Here is an 18,214-nt window from a genome sequence, read left to right on the forward strand (position 1 = left end):
CTCCTCTCCCCCCACCATGTGAAAAACTTTTTGTATTTTCTCATCAATTTAGAGAAGTGGTTCTCACATTTTAATTTGTACCAGTATCCCCAGAAGGGCTTGGTAAAACACAGATTAGTGGAACCTACCCCCACGTCTTGATTTAATAGGATTGGGTGGAGCCTGAGAAATTGCATTTCTAACATGTTTCCAGGTAGGGTGCATGCTTGGAGAACCACTGGCTTAGTCTGTGTCGTCTTAAAGAGGTTGGTGTCATACCCAGCTGCAGGTGTTTAACTGTGTCCTGCTATTGGGAGATTCTAAAAATGTTAAATAACCTAATTCTTTATTCTTGCTGTAACATTTTCCCCACATCCCACTGAACTCAATTTAAAAAATGCATTTTGATGTGGAACCTTGCCATAATAGATTTGTGAGGCACGATTTTCTGTTGTAGAAATTTTATTGCATTTTCTCAAGTTTTTGTCATTATCTTTTAGTCGTAGAGAAAGGGTAGATGAAACTAGTTCCTGTGCGGACTAATGAGCCTAATGGTTGAACAGATCTGAGTAATTTTTTCATTTTTCCCCGACATGGCCTCTCAGCAATTAGTGTACCTCTTTAGAGTTGGACATAGTTGATATCTAACTATTCAGATGTCAGTCCATCTCTTCATCCAGTTATCTATTCAGTTCTCTGTCTGATTTAATTTTACATTTTTCTTTGAGAAAAGAAAGCTTAGGAGCTGTGCTTAATTATTTAATTGATTAATATTGTTTCATTATGTAATTAATTATTTAATTATTTTTAACTCAAGAATAATTTTTTCCAACATGAACAAATGGCACGGGACAGCTGCAGAGAGGCAGTTATGCTTCAGGTTTTTTTTTTTTTTTTCTAACGATGTGCTTAAAGGATGTATTTCAAGCAAAAGAAATGTTAAGAAAGACATTGACATGCCTTTCTTATATTTGTTTACAGTGTTCTTTAGATTCCAGTTTGAGAATTATGATTTGCCTCTTGAAGATACCCACTACGAATGCCACAAGGGTATGTATGTTTCAGAAGAAAACAACCGGTTGGTTATTAAATTATTATGGAACCTAAAAAGACAGACATGTAGCGGTGCTGAAGACACAGTTACTGCACACTGGATGCTGCACTTTCAGCCTCTTTTCCTCTCCTGCTGCTAGGTCAGTGACTAGCACGAAGAGGTCTAGAACATCACAATACCATTTTTTAATAATAAGTCTTCCCAGTCCTTAAAAAAGTAGGAGTCCTGGTGGCACAATGGATAAGTGCTCCACTGCTAACCGAAAGGTGGGTAGTTCAAACCCACCCAGTGGCTCTGTGGGAGAAAAGACCTGGTGATCTGCTCCCATAAAGATGATAGCCTAGGAAACCCTTTGGGTAGTTCTTCTCTGTCCTATGTAGTCCCTATGAGTCGGCAGCACACTGCAGCAAGAACACTTCCCAGTCCTGAGCCACGCCCACAGATCCGTCCTCCATTCTACTGACAACAAGGTGATCCTCCTAAGCTTAGATGTCACCATGTTAATTCCTTACTGAAAAATCTTTGCTGACTCTTTATTGTTTTCATGGTGACATGCAAATTCCTTAATATGGCACACGGGAGATACTTCACAACAGCCTACTTTTCCTGTTTAATCTTTAGCTAGCTTGTCCTATTCTCATGCCTGTGCACTTTTGTAATAATTATTACTGTCATCATCAAAACAACCACAGCCATTTGTTGAACACTGACCATATGGCAGGCGTTGTGTTAAGTGCTTTACATATATAATCACATTTAATTTCATACGTCCTTGCCTTTGCCTTTGCTTGGAAACCCTGGTGGCGTAGTGGTTAAGAGCTGCAGCTGCTAACCAAAAGGTCGGCAGTTTGAATCCACCAGGCCCTCCTTGCAAACCCAATGGGGCAGTTCTACTCTGTCCTGTAGGGTCGATATGAGTCAGAATCGACTCAACGGCAGTGGGTTTGGTTTTGTTTTTTGCCTTTGCTTAGGCCATGTGCTTTGCCTGAAATGCTTTATATCCCTGTCTCTGTGGTGGGCTTCTCATTCTTTAAGATCCCATGTAAGTAAAAATGCTCATATCCTCTGAGGCAACTTCCTCCTGTAGCAGACCTCACAGTACTCGGTAGAGATCTCTATATTAGTGCTTAAATTGCACTGAAGTCTCCCAGTGAACCTGTGAGCTTTATGAAGTACAGTACTGTGTTTCATTTACCTTGGTTTTCCTGGTGTTTCTGGGCTACATTATACGCAGTGGTGCAATAATCTGTAACTTCTAGTTAATACACTAACAAGGCTCGTCTCCTGCAGCTATTTCCCTTGACTGTGTTTTCACAGACTTGTGGAGTTTTTATACTGGAAAGTTGCTTAGAGATCATTTGGCCCAACCTACTCATTTAAAGATTAAGGAAACACATGCTCAGAGAAATAAAGTGTCTTGGTCAAGGTCACATAGTTGGCTGGTGGAAGATTTGAGACTTCATCATAGGTCCTTTGATTCCAAGTTCCTTGTTGTTGAACCACATTTCCCCATCACTATGCTACCAAAAACCCATTGCTGTTGAGTTGATTCCAACTCATAGTGAACTCACAAGACAGGGTAGAACTTCCCCATAGGGTTTCCAAGGCTGTAATCTTTACTGAAGCAGACTGCCACGTCTTTCTCCCTCAGAGCAGCTGATAGGTTCAAACTGCCGACCTTTCGGTTAGCAGCTGGGCACTTAACCGCTGCACCACCAGGGGCCTCATTACCATGCTGCTCTGATAGATGTAAGAGCAAGTTTTTATACAGGCTTGAATTCAGGTTTCTCTTTTTAATCAATAAGAATGCATTATATAGCAACTTGAGACATATTTCAGCCCCCATTGTCTACATTTCAAGGCAACATTTATACATAGCAAAGAGCATTGAATTGACAGTACTATTTCAAAGAGTTTCTTCAAGATCTTCTATATGGAAATCACTACATGAGTTTCTGTGGGGGATACAAACCAGTTAAAGACATAATATTTATCTTCAAGGGCAAGCAACATGTAACAAATTCATTTTGTATCAGTAAGGAAATAGAAGCTAAAAATGCTTGTATCTTTTGATTTAATCATTCCTTTTCTGGGAGCCTATTCTAAGGAAGAAAATGAAAATGCAAATACCGTGCACAAATATATTTACTAGGATGTCATTTAAAATAACATTTGACTTGCTTTTGTGGCCATTAAAAGGGTAATTATGAAGAATTTAACTGGCATTGGAAAATTCTTATGTTACATAATAACATATAGAGCTGTATGCATGTAAGATTTCAACTAAGTAAACTGGTATGTATAGGAAAAGAGAAATATATCAAGAAGTTATTACTAGGTGGTGATGTGGGTGACTTTTACTTCCTCTCCTTTTCTACATCTCCTAAGTTTGCACACTGAGCTGGTATTACTTTTATAATCCAGTCAGTAAGGACTAAAGAGGTTGAGAAGTAGTGGGAATCATGGCATGGAAGTCCTTCAGAGCCCAGTTAAAATCCTGTCTTTTCCACAAAGTAATTCAACCTCTGGAAAAAAAGCCCTGGAACTTGGGTTTGAATTCCATTCAATAGCTGTATGGCCTTAGGCAAGTTCCTTAATTTACCTACTTAATCACCTCATCTGCAGAATAGGAATATGAAATTTTCAGAGGGTCAACCGTGAAAATCATAGCTAACACTGATGGAGGGCCAACTTTGGCCAAGTGCTTTTCATACATTATCTCCTTTAATTTTCACAACAACCCAAATGAGGTGGAAGTTCTTATTGTTCCCATTTTACAGAGGAGAAAACTAAGTTGCAGAGAGGTTAAACCACTTGTTCAAGAGCACAAAGAGCAAGAGTTAGAACCCATGTGTGTCAGATTCTAGAGCTTGTGTCATTAACCATTATAGCATACTGTCTCCCCAGGGTAGTTATAAGAAATTTAAATAAGATAAACTATATGGAAGTGTCTAGTTCTGCCTGACATTTAGTAGGTGCTCAATGAGTGTTTTTAAATGACTTAAGAAATCATAAGGAACTAAAACTGACTCTAGTGGGATTCCAATGGGGAAACCAAGAATGAAAATGGCTACCTGATAAAGATTAGCAGGAGGATGGGTTGTGATGAGAGTATGAAGCTAATAGTACTTTGGTACTTACACACAAGGGTAGTTCGCAGTGCTCAACAGTGATAACAGGCTTATAGAGGATCTGGATCTGATAAACCCATATAGATGTTTAAAGGTCCTGAGAAAGGGAGTGGAAGATCCTAATGCAAACTTCACAGAGTCTTGATTGTTTGGGGGGTGGTCATATGGATAGGGGTGATGTTAGGTAGGTTTGTAAATGATGCCACATGGAAGAACGCGTTCCGCCACCCCAGCTGTACAATGATTAAACCATGCTCTTTGACTTGTTGATTGAAGATGCAGCTCTGTTCTTGTTAGACCAACAGGGTTGCTACACTAGCCTCCTGGCAACAGGTCTTTCAAAAAAAAAAAAAAAAGCCCATTATGTTAAAGTATTATCAGACCTTTAAAACTTTTATTTATTTTTATGAAGGAACCACCAATTGATTTTATTTGACCCCAATCTCATTTCAGAGTTTGTTGGAACCATTTTCAAAACTGCTCAGCTTTGTGATCCAGAATGCCGTCTTCACTCTGGCCTACCTGGTGGAACTGTGCGGCTTGTGCTACCGAGCTTTCACTAAGGTGAGGTCACATCTACTTGTGTTCCCGTGAAATTGAAGACTGAAATATATTCTTTCTAATCAATGTTAAATTCCTGTTGAGCTACTTGCTTCAATAGAGCTGAAAAGTGAGTAATTCTACTGAGGTCTTACAAATGTCATTGGAAGGAAATTCTTTCTACACACATACATACGGTATGTCTAAAGTATGTGAATTTAGAGAGTTGAGGGTCACGTGGATGAAGGGCTTAAAAGGGAAGAGGAATTTTGAATGAAATGAGATGATGGCTGAAATGACCTCTTAAGATCCTTTTCAAGTTCACCATCCCATGATTAGTGGGCAAGCCATCACCACATATCACTTTTATACCCAAAGTAGAAAAATATTGGCTTGTCGTTTATAAAACCCTGTGGAGAGCTCTTTCTCTTCATTTGTCTATCTCCCTGGTTCTGGGCTCTTAGCCTCTGAGATTGTAATCTCATCTTTTGTCATCTTGCCTTAATAATGGTTTCTTTATTGTATTATCTTTAGCACCCCTGCCCTCCACTGAGAAAGTGGAAAAGTACTATTTGCCCCGGTGGCTATGGCAGCATTGTCAGAGCTGGTAGGCACTGTTCTCGTGGAAAAGCAGAAGGAAGGACAAACTAGGAGAGTTTCTGTCCTTAAGAACAATGTACAAATGTTACCCTGCCTGTTTCTAAATTTTCCGAGTTTGTTTTCAGTGGGGTCTCTGTTTCTCTTGTACATTCAAAATGCTCTTTTATTCATGTTGCCCACTTCTATGCAGCCTTTATTTTCCTCATAAAAAATCTAATTTTAGTAGGCTTTCATTCTATTTAAGACATCATTTTCCTTTCTTATCATCTTGTGTCCATCCATTCACCCATGTTAAGTGCTCCATGATAACTTGCTCTTTGGTTTTTCTGATTATCAAGGATTGACTACCCCGCCTGGAGCAATATGTTTTTTAACTATCAAGATAATCAGCATTTTTTTCTTCTTTCAAATTCTTCCTGAAAAATAACTTCTTCCTTTTCTCATTAAAAAAAAAAAAATCTGTAAGAGACTGTACCAAATACAAAAATACAACAAAAAGGTGTTCTATTTTTATAAGTCATTTAATTTCTTAATTTTCTTTAAGTTTAATTTGTTTATAAATTTTTCTTTGTTTAATTTGTTTATAAATTTTTCTGGAGGAAGAACCGTAATGAGTGCACACTTCCTATATTGTGCGCTATAGGTATTTATTGCCAAGGGCCTTCTAGAGTATGAATTCAAGATATTTATAGTTTTCAGTATTCATTATACATTATAAATTCATTATACATTATATCCCCTCATAATCCATCATAAATTTAGTGGCCTCCCACTTCATATTGTCATCTACCCTTCCTCATTTGTCTAACCTCAAATGACTATTACTTGTAGAAAGCTTCAATCTAGAGTGTTCCTGTCTTCCTCAAGATAATGTGAGATTATTAGAAAGAACAGTCCCTAACTGAGCCTTCACCTTTATGTTATCAAAGAAAAGGAATTTAAAAAGTAAGAGCTCTGGAGACTTCCCTCTCCGGTAATATGGCATTCTAGATAACCTGAAAACTATTGCACTTAAAATACTAGAAATGCTGGCTGAAATGTAATAAACATGATTTTAAATGTATAGCTAATTTTATAAAAATGCAAGGGGCAAAGATGAAGAGGGAATTGAGAACCAGAGTGGTAAGCAAATGAGCAGCCTTAGGGCAAGAGAGTTGCTTGTTCTGGTAGTTTAGTGGTGCGACTTTAAAGCCCACATCAGGGAAGGTGGGTGTGGGTGCTGAGCCATCCCCAGCACAAGGTCAGAAACTCTGGAAGGTCATACTTGGTAAGGGGGTGGTCTGGGGGAAGAAAATATAAGGAGGTGACAAAGAGTGGTATCTGTCTCAGCCTGGAAACTGGGGAGAAAAAAAATTCATAGACTTCCTTATGATTAGTAAATGTGGGCCAGTCTTCAGACACTTTGGAGCTTGACTTTACCTCCATGCTCTGGAAGCTCTCAAACTGAAAAGACAAATAGCGTTGTTGCTGAGCTGGTAATAACCTTGGAGTGTCTGGCAAAAGTAAGCTCAAAAGCAAGCCTCTAACCTCTCAGTTCCTCTAGTGAAAATCCTGATAACATGAGCTGACAATCTAAAGTTACAAAACACATGTAGAAATAATCTACCATGAGACAGGTTAGCAGAGTCATCAAACAGCAAGATTATTCCTCTAAAACTTCCAATATTAGAACTATCTGATAGAGACTGTAAAGACTACTTTAAGCACATAAACAATGAATCAAAAACATGAGAACATATCTAGTCACTTAAAAAAAGAAAAGAAGAAGAACAGTTAGATTTGGGCCAAGTAGAAATCTTAAAAATGAAAAATTGTCACAGATATAAAAAACTCAATGGACAGTTAAATAGCAAATTGGACACAGCCAAAGAGAGCATTGGTGAAATGAGGGCTAGATCTGATGAAATTCTGTAGAATGCATCCAAGAGAGATAAAGAGATGAAGGGTATAATGAGAAGATCTAACATACATCTAATAGTGTTTTAGAGAGGGGAAGTAGGATTTTTATAAGTTCCAGAATTGATGAAAATTATTAATCCTTAGGTTCAGGAAGCACTTTGAGCCCGAAAAGTATTAAAAATAAACTAAATTTGAATCTGCCCATGGCATAGTCTACGTAAGTAGGTACAGCTTAGAAGAACAGCCAAGACAAAATATGTTAAGAGCAATCAAGAGAAAACACTCAATAGATAGATGGACAACAGTCTTCTCAATAGCACAAGGGAAGCTAGAGCTTAATGGGAAAATGTCTTTAAAATGATAACAAAAAAATAACTGTCTGCCTGAAATTCTCTACCAGCTCAACTATTGTTTAAGAGTAAAGGCTAAATAAGTATACTACTAGGAGAAATGAAAGCAGAGAATACCAGAAAGATGTTTACCTGTGTTTTATTGACTGTGCTAAGGCATTTGACTGTGTGGATCATAACAAATTATGGATAACATTGCAGAGAATGGGAATTCCAGAACACTTAATTGTGCTCCTGAGGAATCTGTACATGGATCAAGAGGCAGTCGTTCGAACAGAACAAGGGGATACTGCATGGTTTAAAGTCAGGAAAGGTATGCGTCAGGGTTGTATCCTTTCACCATACCTATTCAATCTGTATACTGAGCAAATAATCCGAGAAGCTGGACTATATGAAGAAGAACAGGGCATCAGGATTGGAAGAAGACTCATTAACAGCTTGCATTATGCAGATGACACAACCCTGCTTGCTGAAAGTGTAGAGGACTTGAAGCACTTACTGATGAAGATCAAAGGTCACAGCCTTCAGTATGGATTATACCTTAACATAAAGAAAACAAAAATCCTCACAACTGGACCAGTAGGCAATATCATGATAAATAAATACAAAAAAGAGTCAGAACTGACTCAACGGCACTTAACGCCAACAACTAGGAGAAAAGGGAATTTGCTCCTAATAGATTATTACTAAAAGATACACTACGGGAAGAAGAAAATTGAACCCAAAAGGAAGGAGTGAAAGTATGAAGGAATGATACTTAAAGGAATTGGTAAAGCATAGAAATCTAGGTTATCATTGACAGTATAAAGCAGTAATAATAATGACGACTAATTTGATGTGTAGAAAAACAAGGACACACTAAAATACTGGAAAACAAGAACGTGTAAGAAGGGAGAGGTAGTTGTGGATGGGGATTGGAGTTAAACCATTCTATGTAGCGTTCAGAAGGAAGGCAGAGATAATTAGTAACTCTTAAGAATACATGTAAATGTTTTAAGTATAAACCCTACAGACTAGAAATAGAATGTGTAAGTTCCAAACAGGTAGACAAAAAAAAAAAAGTAATAAAAAGTCAAGACGAAAAGAGAATCATGGAACAAGCTGGAATAAGCACAAATAAGATGATAGAAATAATTTCCAAATATTCCAGAAATCACAATAAATATGAACAGACTAGACTCACCAGTTAAAAGGCAGAAATTATATTACATTCTTAAAATCCAGCTACATGTTATTTATAAGACATACCTAAAACACACAGACATAGAGAAAATTTGAAAGAAAAAGGGCTTAAAAAGATACACCAGGAAAATAAAAGTTGAAGTTAGTAAATTGACTTTAAGTTGAAAAGCATTAGTATAAAGAAGGCAACCATATTGATGAGAGGAACAACTCACCAGGAAAATGTGTGGTTCTAAAACTATATACATCTAATAACATAGCATTAACATGTATAAAATTAAAATTACAAAAAGACTTCCCAATCATAAGGAAAATTTTAACACATTTCTTTCAGTAACTGATAGATCAAGCAGAAAAAAAATTAAGAAGTCTTTAGAAGATTTCGACAATACAATAAGCAGATTGGATCAAGTGATCATATAAAGAATCTTGAAGGGCAATAGGGGAAAGGAAAATTATAGGCCAATTATATTTCATAGAAGCAAAGTTTCTGGATGAATAATATTAAATCAGTGCATCAAAAAAAAAATAATGCATCATGAGACAGTTGGTATTTTCCTGAAATATAAGAGTAGTTCAATTATCTATTAATGTCACTGAGGAGCCCTGGTGGCACAGTGGTTAAAGTGCTTGGCTGCTAACCGAAAGGCCAGCAGTTTGAACCCACCAGCTACTCTGCAGGAGAAAGATATGGCAGTCTGCTTCCATAAGGATTTACAGCCTTGTAAACCATATGGGGCAGTTCTACCCTGTCCTATATGTTCGCTCTGAGTCAGAATCGACTCGACAGCAGTGGGTTGTTTTTTTTTTTTAATTATTATCACCATGTTACCAGATTAAAGAGAAAAAATTTTATCCTTATTTCAACAAGTGCAGGGAAAGCATTCTATATAACTAATCACCCACTTATGATTAAGCTCTTTTCAATCTGGGAATAGAAGGGAATTTCCTTAATTTGATAGAGGATATCTACCAAAAACCTCTAGCAAACATTATACTTAAAGGTGAAATGCCAACAGTAGTTCCTTTAAAATTATAAATAAGTCAAGGATGCCCATTGTCACTGCTTATCCTCACTTTTGTGCTGGAGGTCCTATCAGTTCAGCAGGACAGGAAGAAGAAATCAAAGAGATAAGGGTTAACCCGTTGCCATTAAGGTGATTCCGACTCATAGCCACCCCATAGGACAGAGTAGAACTGCCCCCATTCCAAGGCTATAAACTTTACGGCAACAGACTGCCACATCTTTCTCCCAAGGGGTGCCTGGTGGGTTCAAACAGTCTAGTGCTTAACCACTGTGCCACCAGAGCTCCTGGTATAAAGATTAAAAAAGATTAGAAAGGATAAATAAAACTCTCATTTTTTACAGATGATATGGTTACAAATGAACCCGAGAGAATCTATAGACATGTTTTTAGAACTTATAAGAGAGCTCAGCAAGGATGCTGAGTACAAATGAATATCCAGAAGTCATCTCCCTTTAATATTCAGCCACTAATGACCATAAAAGGTACTTTTAAAAATGACATTTATTGTGACAACAAAAAATAAATCTAAGAAAAAAATGCAAGAACTTTGTGGAGTTAACCAGAAAAAATTACTGAAGAACACTAAAGGTCTAAATAAGTGGAGACAGATTCCATGCTCATGGATGAGAACCCGGTATCATAAAGATAGCTAATTCCCACAAATTAACCTTTAAATCTAGTATAATTCCAATAAAAACCCTACACTTTCTATCCTGGTAATGTTAGATAATTTGAAGCTATCCTCTTACTTAAAAAGATAAAAAAACAGTTGAACAAAATATTTTTTGAGAACTTCTAACTAGGTATAGAAGAATTGCCAGGAGAATTATCTGGGAGAACACCGGAATGCAGAGCTGTGAGCATGGCTCCGAAGGCCTTGCTTGCCTTGGGGACATTTATCAATCTGGAGATGTGACTGAGAGGGTGAGCTGCAATTTTGGAAATTCCATGGTGGTTGTTGTATCTGTAAGTTCCGACTCACAGCGACCTTATGTACAACAGAATGAAACACCGCCTGGTCCTGTGCCATCCTCACAGTTGTTGCTATGTTTGAGCCCATTGTTGCAGCCACTGTGTCAATCTATCTTGTTGAGGGTCTTCTTTTTCACTGACCCTCTACTTCACCAATGGGGGTAGGGGGACAAAAGTCAGAATTTGGGAACTGCAAAGAGTGGGTCTCTGATAAACCACCCCCGTTTTTGGCTAGAACCACAAAGTAAAGATAATCCAGAAGTAAACTTGACCCCCCATGGGGACAGTTCAGTGTCAAGTCATGTGGGCAGCCCAAGATAAGATATTGCAAGCCTTGTATGTGTATTAAGGTAACTCTTCAATGTTAGTACTCCCAGATACCCAGCAAAAAACGCACAGAAAGTTCTTTGAAGGAAGATAACATTTCAGGCCTCGAATTATTTCTATAAATAATTTTGCAATATATTATCCAGCACAAAATCAAAGATAATCAGACACATAAGGAGGCAAGATATTACGAGCAAGACTGAGTAGAAAGAAAAGATAATGGATACAGACCCACAGGGACTCTAGTTACTTGATTATGATCAGGAAAGAACACACAGCCTTCCAAGGTGCTTGCAATGTTCTCTTGTTTGACCTGGGTGGTGATTACATGAGTGTTCAATTTTTATCAATCCATTTAACTGTACATTTGTATTTTATATGCTTTTCTGTGTGTATGTTATATTTTACAATATAATATACTAACAAAAAAGGCTTACAAAATTGAAAACAATCCAACATTCCATTAACAGGAGAGCAGATCAATCAATTCTGATGTATTTAACAGTAGAATATTATTCAGCAGTTCAGTTGAAAGTGGTTAAAGCGATTGGCTGTTAACTGAAAGGTTAGTGGTTCGAACCCACCGACCACTGCTCCATAGGAGAAAGATGTGGCAGTCTGCTCCTGCCCTATGGGGCAGTTCTACTCTGTCCTGTAGGGTCGCTATGATTCAAGATCGACTCCATGGCAGTGGGTTTAGTTTTGGATTTAATTGAAAGAACTAGAACTACATGTATCAATAGGGATAAATTCTAAAAATATAGAGAAAAATTACAGGTTGCAGAAGTGTATGTATACTGTGATACCTTTTATAGGAGGTTTAAAACCTGGTAAACAATAGTATACATTATAATGGAGGTATACATATGTAATAAAAGTATAAAAACATGTAAAAAATAATAAGCACCAGCTTCAAAATAGTGGTTACCTTAAGGATGGGAGGAAGGAAGAAAAAAAAGAGAGCACCATATTTGTAGCTTCAACCTGTTTGTGTTATGTTTTATTTATTATCAAAAGGTTGAAGCAAAGCAAAATGTTAAAATTTAACAAAGATGGGTGATTGGTCCTTGATATATTCCTTTCTCCCTATTTCTCTGTGAGCTTGAAACAGTCCATTTAAAAAGAAAGCTCTTTTGAGAGGATGGTTGACTCCTTGGACAGTTGTGCATATTGCTCTCTAAATCGTTTGTGTTGAAAGAAATACTTTTAGATTTGTTTAATTTCAGCAGTTCTTGGGACCTCAAGCAGATAAGAAGCAAATACTGTGCTTTTAATATTTAAAGCTAGCCTATCTTTAATGTCCCTGCCTGGCCGCAAATGGTTAAGCACTAGATTGCTAACTGAAAAGTTGGTGGTTCACCCTCTCTAATGGACCACATCTACCACGGCCTCTACCAGACTGAGTCCAGAACAACGAGATGGTGCCCGGCTACCACCACGGACTGCTCTGACAGGGATCACAATAGAGGCTCCCTGACAGGTGGAGAAAAATGTAGAACAAAAGACTTTTTGGCCTGACAGAGACTGGAGAAACCCTGAAAGAATGACCCCCGGACACCCTTTCAGTGCAGTAATGAGGTCACTCCTGAGGTTCACCCTTCAGCCAAAGATTGGACAGACCCATGGAACAAAACAAGATTAAAGGGGCACACCAGCCCTGGGGCAGGGACTGGAAGGCAAGAGGGAACAGGAAAGCTGGTTGTAGGGAACCCAGGCTTGAGAAGGGAGAATGCTGACATGTTGTGGGCTTGTTAACCAATGTCGTAGAACAATGCAGGTGCTAACTATTCAATGAGAAACTAGTTTGTTCTGTAAACCTGCATCTAAACTACAATTAAAAAAAAAAAAAATGCCACTTCCCAAAAAAAAAAGTTGGTGGTTCAAACCCATTGAGCCTCCTAGGAAGTAAGCCCTGTGGATCTGCTTCCAGAAGGTCTCAGCCTTGAAGACCCTATGAAGTGCGGTTCTGCTCTGTACACAGGAGTTGCCGTGAGTCAGCATTGACTCGGGAGCAGCTAGCAACAACAGCTTATCTTTCTCTTTTCCATTAAATTACGTGCTCTCAGTGCGTCAGTACAGACATGAATGCCTTTTTTGTTTCTTTTTAGTTTTATTTCTTAAGGACAGCTCATTATATATTTTTAAATACTAGTTTTTATTTCTGATTTGTGAACCTTCTGGAAGCCCTTCCCAACATCAGTCTATTCTCACTGAACGTTGTAGTGGTTGCTTACATTCTTGTGTTTTGTTTTATTAGGAGCGGGATAAATTCTACTTGTCTCGTAGCGTTGTCCTAGAACTGCTGCAGGCCCTGAAGCTCAAATCTCCTTTACCAGACACAAACCTCCTTCTGCTTGTCCAGGTAGGCTTGAGACTCGCTTCTCACACTTTCCAGGAGCTCCATTTACGTTTGGAAAAACCAAGGAAGCTGTGGGGCACACTGACAAAGCCTGAGATAGGAGATACTACATGTTGTATGATCCATGACCTAATTAATACTGTGCACTTGGCATTTACGTTGGCCTCAAATAAGAAAAAAAAAAGGAGCTATTTTCTTTGTTCCTACTGTGGAACTAATTCTGTGGGGGATAAAAGAAGAATGAAATGTAATTTCTGTCCTTAAGAAATTTGCAATCCAGTATTGGGTTAGGTAGGGGGCTGAGACAGGAATAATGAAGCCAAAAATGGGGGATGAGGCTGAGATGAGGTCTCAACCTGGGATGAGCCAAATCTCTGTGAAGCAGAAAAGAGGGTGAGGGTAGCCAGGCCAGATATTCAAATGGCAGGATGTATTGAGTCCAGCCAGGGTGGGGCATAGGTATGAAAGAATTAGCACCCATGGGAGCTCTGAGGCATGGAGGCTTGAATGCATGCAGGACAGTCTCTGGAGAATTTGCAAAGATTATGTCTTTGGTCATGGGTTGCTTCTGAACGGCTGAAGCCCTTTATCCCTGATGTCCTTAGCTCAGCATCTTAGGCAAGTGTGCAGATTTGGGTAGCCTGAGACAGGCTATAACCAGTGCCATGAAAGAGAGAGAGAGAGAGAGGAAGAAAGTCCTGTGGGGACGTTGTGAGCAGGTGGGATCCCAGCCCATATGGTGTGGAAGTAGGGAGACTTCACGAAGCAAGTGGTATTTGATCTGGGTCACAAAGGATGGATGGGTGCAGGCAAGTGTCTTTGCCTGGGGACCCATGGGGAACAGATTTCAGGATAATGACATGAGGGCAGACTGGAGGAAAAGCAAGCTGGCAATGTCGGAGGAGTCAACAGTGCATCAGGTAGCCTGGGGCCCCATCCCAGGACTAAGGCTGGATTTAAAGACTTGGCTATGAGCTACAATGGAGCAGACATCAGTCAGACGCCCTTTGTAAACTGTGTCACAGCTGCTTCAGTTCTCCCTGATGATCATTAAGACCAATCTCAGTGTCTGGAGCCTACAAATTTGAGGTTAAATGATCAAAGGAAAACAGGAGCTTGATATAAAGGAACTAACAGATTTCCCTAAATCTTGGGTACCTTGGGTACCATTTGGAAAGATGAGGGTGAAGGGAACGTTAATTGAGCATCTAATATGTGCCAGGCAATATGCTGGTTGCCTTACTTATTCTCCTCACTTAATCCTTACCACCATGTGAGGCATTGCTTCTGTACTGCAGAGGCTCAGGAAGGTTCAGTGCTTGCCCAAGATCACACAGCTGGGATAAGTGATAGTGTCAGCATCTGACTATAGTGCTTTAGCACCCCAGAGCCCACTTGTATTCAGCATGAATTGTAGCCTAATCAGGCTCTTTGCACCGCTTGCCCAGGTTACCGCAACAGCTCTTAGGTTTTTGCACTGCCTTCATTTCTGGTTAAAGCTCGTCTGCTAACCAAAAGCTCGGTGGTTCGAACCTACCAGCCGCTATGGGGGAGAAAGATGTGACAGTCTGCTTTTGTACAGATTTACAGCATTGGAAACCCTATGGGGTAGTTCTACTCTGTCCTATAGGGTTGCTATGAGTCAGAATCGACTCAGAGGCAGTGGGTTTGGTTTTGTTTTTTCATCTCTCTCCATGCCAATCCAATTTTTCTACCTAAGGTGACCCAGAGGAATTTTACTAAAACCCTGCTTTTTATCAGATCACTCCCTGTATCAAAAACCTATACTAACTTTGTAGTGCCTTAACTATTGAAGTCTTCCATCATCTGGCTACATTTGACTATTCAACAGTATTACCCACTACAAATATTTATTGAGCACCTATCTTGGGCTAGGTTCTGAAGATAAAAAAAAAAAACCAAACCCAGTGCCGTCGAGTTCTGAAGATACAGAGATATAAAAGGCATAGTAGGCCTATCCTGATGATGTGTAAATATTATCAAGAAACCCTACACTGTTTGTGAAGTACCATGGAGATGGAGGTAGCTACTTCTGCCTGGGAGATGAAGGCAGCTCATTAAGCCATTATGAGATGTGACAAAGGCCCAGGTGCTGTGCAGGGGGGCTGGGGAAACAGATTAACAAGCCATGGCCCTTTCCCTCCAGGAATTTACAATCTAGTAGGTGAAGTTGATGTATAAACAAAAAATTCCACTACAGTGTAATACATATAGTAGTAGAGGTGTGTCCTAAGTAAGGAAGTGCTTATTTATTAGAAAAGGAATGTGTGGACCTTGAAGAATATGCAGAAGTTCAAAAACTTACAGAGAAGAGGAAGAACAATACCTGTTATTTACCATTTAATATTCGCTACCTTGTCCCACCGCCTCTTCCCCCCACTATATGCTACTAATCACTAGGGATCAGAATTTAGTTTTCTCAAAGACTTGAGATTTAATAAAAAGATGGTGTGCTTTCAATGAAGAATCGTCTTACGTTGTCTTGGAAGAGCTTCCCAGGGCACATAGCAGCTCTCTGAGAGCACGTGTGATAGTGTGTGGTATGTGGACGTCAGGCATGGGGAAGTCGGAATGAAACGTCTGCCATTGTCCCAAGTTGTTAGAAGCTCAGGAGAAGACAGAGCAAAGCCACAACCAGAAATATATCTGTGCTCCTAGAAGGGACAAGCTTTGAAATTCTTCCAGTGGATGGCCTTGGCCTTTTTATCCCCTCTACTCACACATGAGATTGGCTGCTAACCAAAACATTGGCAGTTCAAATCCACCAGTTGCTCCTTGGAAACTCTATGGGGCAGTTCTGCTCTGTCCTGTAGGATCACTATGAGTCGGCATCGACTTGATGGCAATGGGTTTGGTTTTACTCACACATCATCAGCAACGCCACCTTTGAGTACAAGCACCTTTGACCCAAGCAGACCTTAAAGATAAATGGGATCTACTCTGGTTGGAGGAGAGGGCAGGTGAAGTGGGCTTAATGAAATAGCCCAGGCAGGATTTAAGGTTAGCATGTTGATATGTCTGGGGGTCACTTCTGATAGGGTTTCTATTGGGGATGTGCCACCAGAAAGCAACTTAGGTTTCAGGGCCCTGCTGGTGTTTTCCCTTGGGTGTCTCAGAGTACTTCCTTAATTACCCTCAGCCTTGATCAGAGCAGATCTACTTGGCTGATCTTCTTGGGGTCTAGCACCCCACACTGTAACTGTAGCTGGGGGCTGATTTCTATGAAGTACATTAGTCAACCATAATAAGCACTTGTCACAAGACAACAAAAGAACATTGACAGTTTAAATTACCCAGTGCTTAAGGAAACCATAAAAACAGTGATTATTGCATCACAGTTAGGTGAATAAATAACAAAAACAAATTAGCTTTGTTGTTGTTGTTAGATGCCATCGAGTTGGTTCCAACTATGTACAACAGAAAGAAACACTGCCTGGTCCTGCACCATCCTCACAATCCTTGTTATGCATGAGCCCATTGTTGGCAGCCACTGTGTCAATCCATCTATTTGAGGGTCTTCCTCTTTTTCGCTGACCCTTTACTTTACCAAAATGATGTTCTTCTCCAGAGACTGATCCCTCCTGACAACATGTCCAAAGAATGTGAGACGTAGTCTCACCATCCTTGTTTCTAAGGAGCATTCTGGTTGTACTTCTTCCAAGACAGATTTGTTCATTCTTTTGGCAGACCGTGGTATATTCAGTATTCCTCGCCAGCACCACAATTTAAAGACATCAATTCTTCTTCAGTCTTTGTTATTCATTGTCCAGCTTTCGCATGGTTATGAGGGAATTGAAAACACCATGGCTTGGGTCAGGCGCACCTTAGTCTTCAAGGCATCATCTTTGCTTTTGAACACTTTAAAGAGGTCTTTTTTAGCAGATTTGCCCAATGCAATGCATCAGATTAACTTTAGGAAGGAAAAGAGGAAAAAGTAGATGCTTCTGAATGTACTTTATGCAATTTCAGATATATAACACTTTCATCTTTTTCGGGAAAATATGTATTTGTCATTGAATCAAGTTAATTAATAATTAAAAAAAGAACAAGCTGTAAAGTTATTTAGGTTGGAGAGGTAAATTTTGGAGACATTTTGAGATCATGCCCATGAGGAACAACTTTATGAATAATGTCTCAGCCTTCTCCAGTTGGGTAAATGGCCAAGTTCACCAATTTCAAAAAATATTAACCATCATGCCCATTTTGAGGTAACATATCCTTGGTCTGTAAACTCTTAGAGTAAATGATTTTCATGACTGAGAGGAATAAAAGTAGTTCCCTTTTCTGCCATGTGATCTGCTTGGCTAAGCCTGGAGAGAAGCCCGCCTTGGCACCACTTGGGATGAGGCAGAAGCATCTTTTGTTTTCTTCATGAGTAGTACATCCTTCTGTTGTGTTCCCTGGTTCCTTTTTCTCTTGCCCTTGACTGCCTGGGTCTTGTAGGTCTTCCCTAGAGGATACTGGAGTTGATGGCCTGGTCTCTGGTAGCTTCTCTTAAGCCAGGGAGTCTAGCCTGGAGTTCGAGGGACACTTTTTGCTCCTTACTGACGGGAATTTCAGTTCCTGGCACATGGGGAGACCAGGCTTATAAGTGTGGACAGATGTGTTTGGGGTGGACAGTGACTTCCTTCGTAGATGTCAGTGACCATCACCTGAAGGCAGTGGGGGTGGATTCATTTAGAATCAGAAACAGAAAATAAAATAATTGGAAGGAAAAACTCTCCAGGTGATCCATTGTGACTGACACTGGTCCATTAGTGAGAAGAGAGTCA

General features: G+C 39.5%; 1 protein-coding gene across 1 annotated transcript in view; it reads left to right on the forward strand.

The window, feature by feature from the left end:
• The window catches only part of UNC79 (unc-79 homolog, NALCN channel complex subunit), a 220,952-nt gene that overhangs the window by 174,152 nt on the left and 28,586 nt on the right, over nt 1–18,214 (forward strand). The window contains exons 41-43 of the mRNA XM_049898829.1: nt 961–1,029; nt 4,618–4,728; nt 13,320–13,424. Of these exons, the coding sequence (XP_049754786.1) occupies nt 961–1,029; nt 4,618–4,728; nt 13,320–13,424 (285 nt within the window). The remainder of the gene's footprint in view (nt 1–960; nt 1,030–4,617; nt 4,729–13,319; nt 13,425–18,214) is intronic.

Source organism: Elephas maximus, chromosome 10 (genome assembly GCF_024166365.1).
Source record: "Elephas maximus indicus isolate mEleMax1 chromosome 10, mEleMax1 primary haplotype, whole genome shotgun sequence".
Taxonomy (NCBI): Eukaryota; Metazoa; Chordata; class Mammalia; order Proboscidea; family Elephantidae; genus Elephas; species Elephas maximus.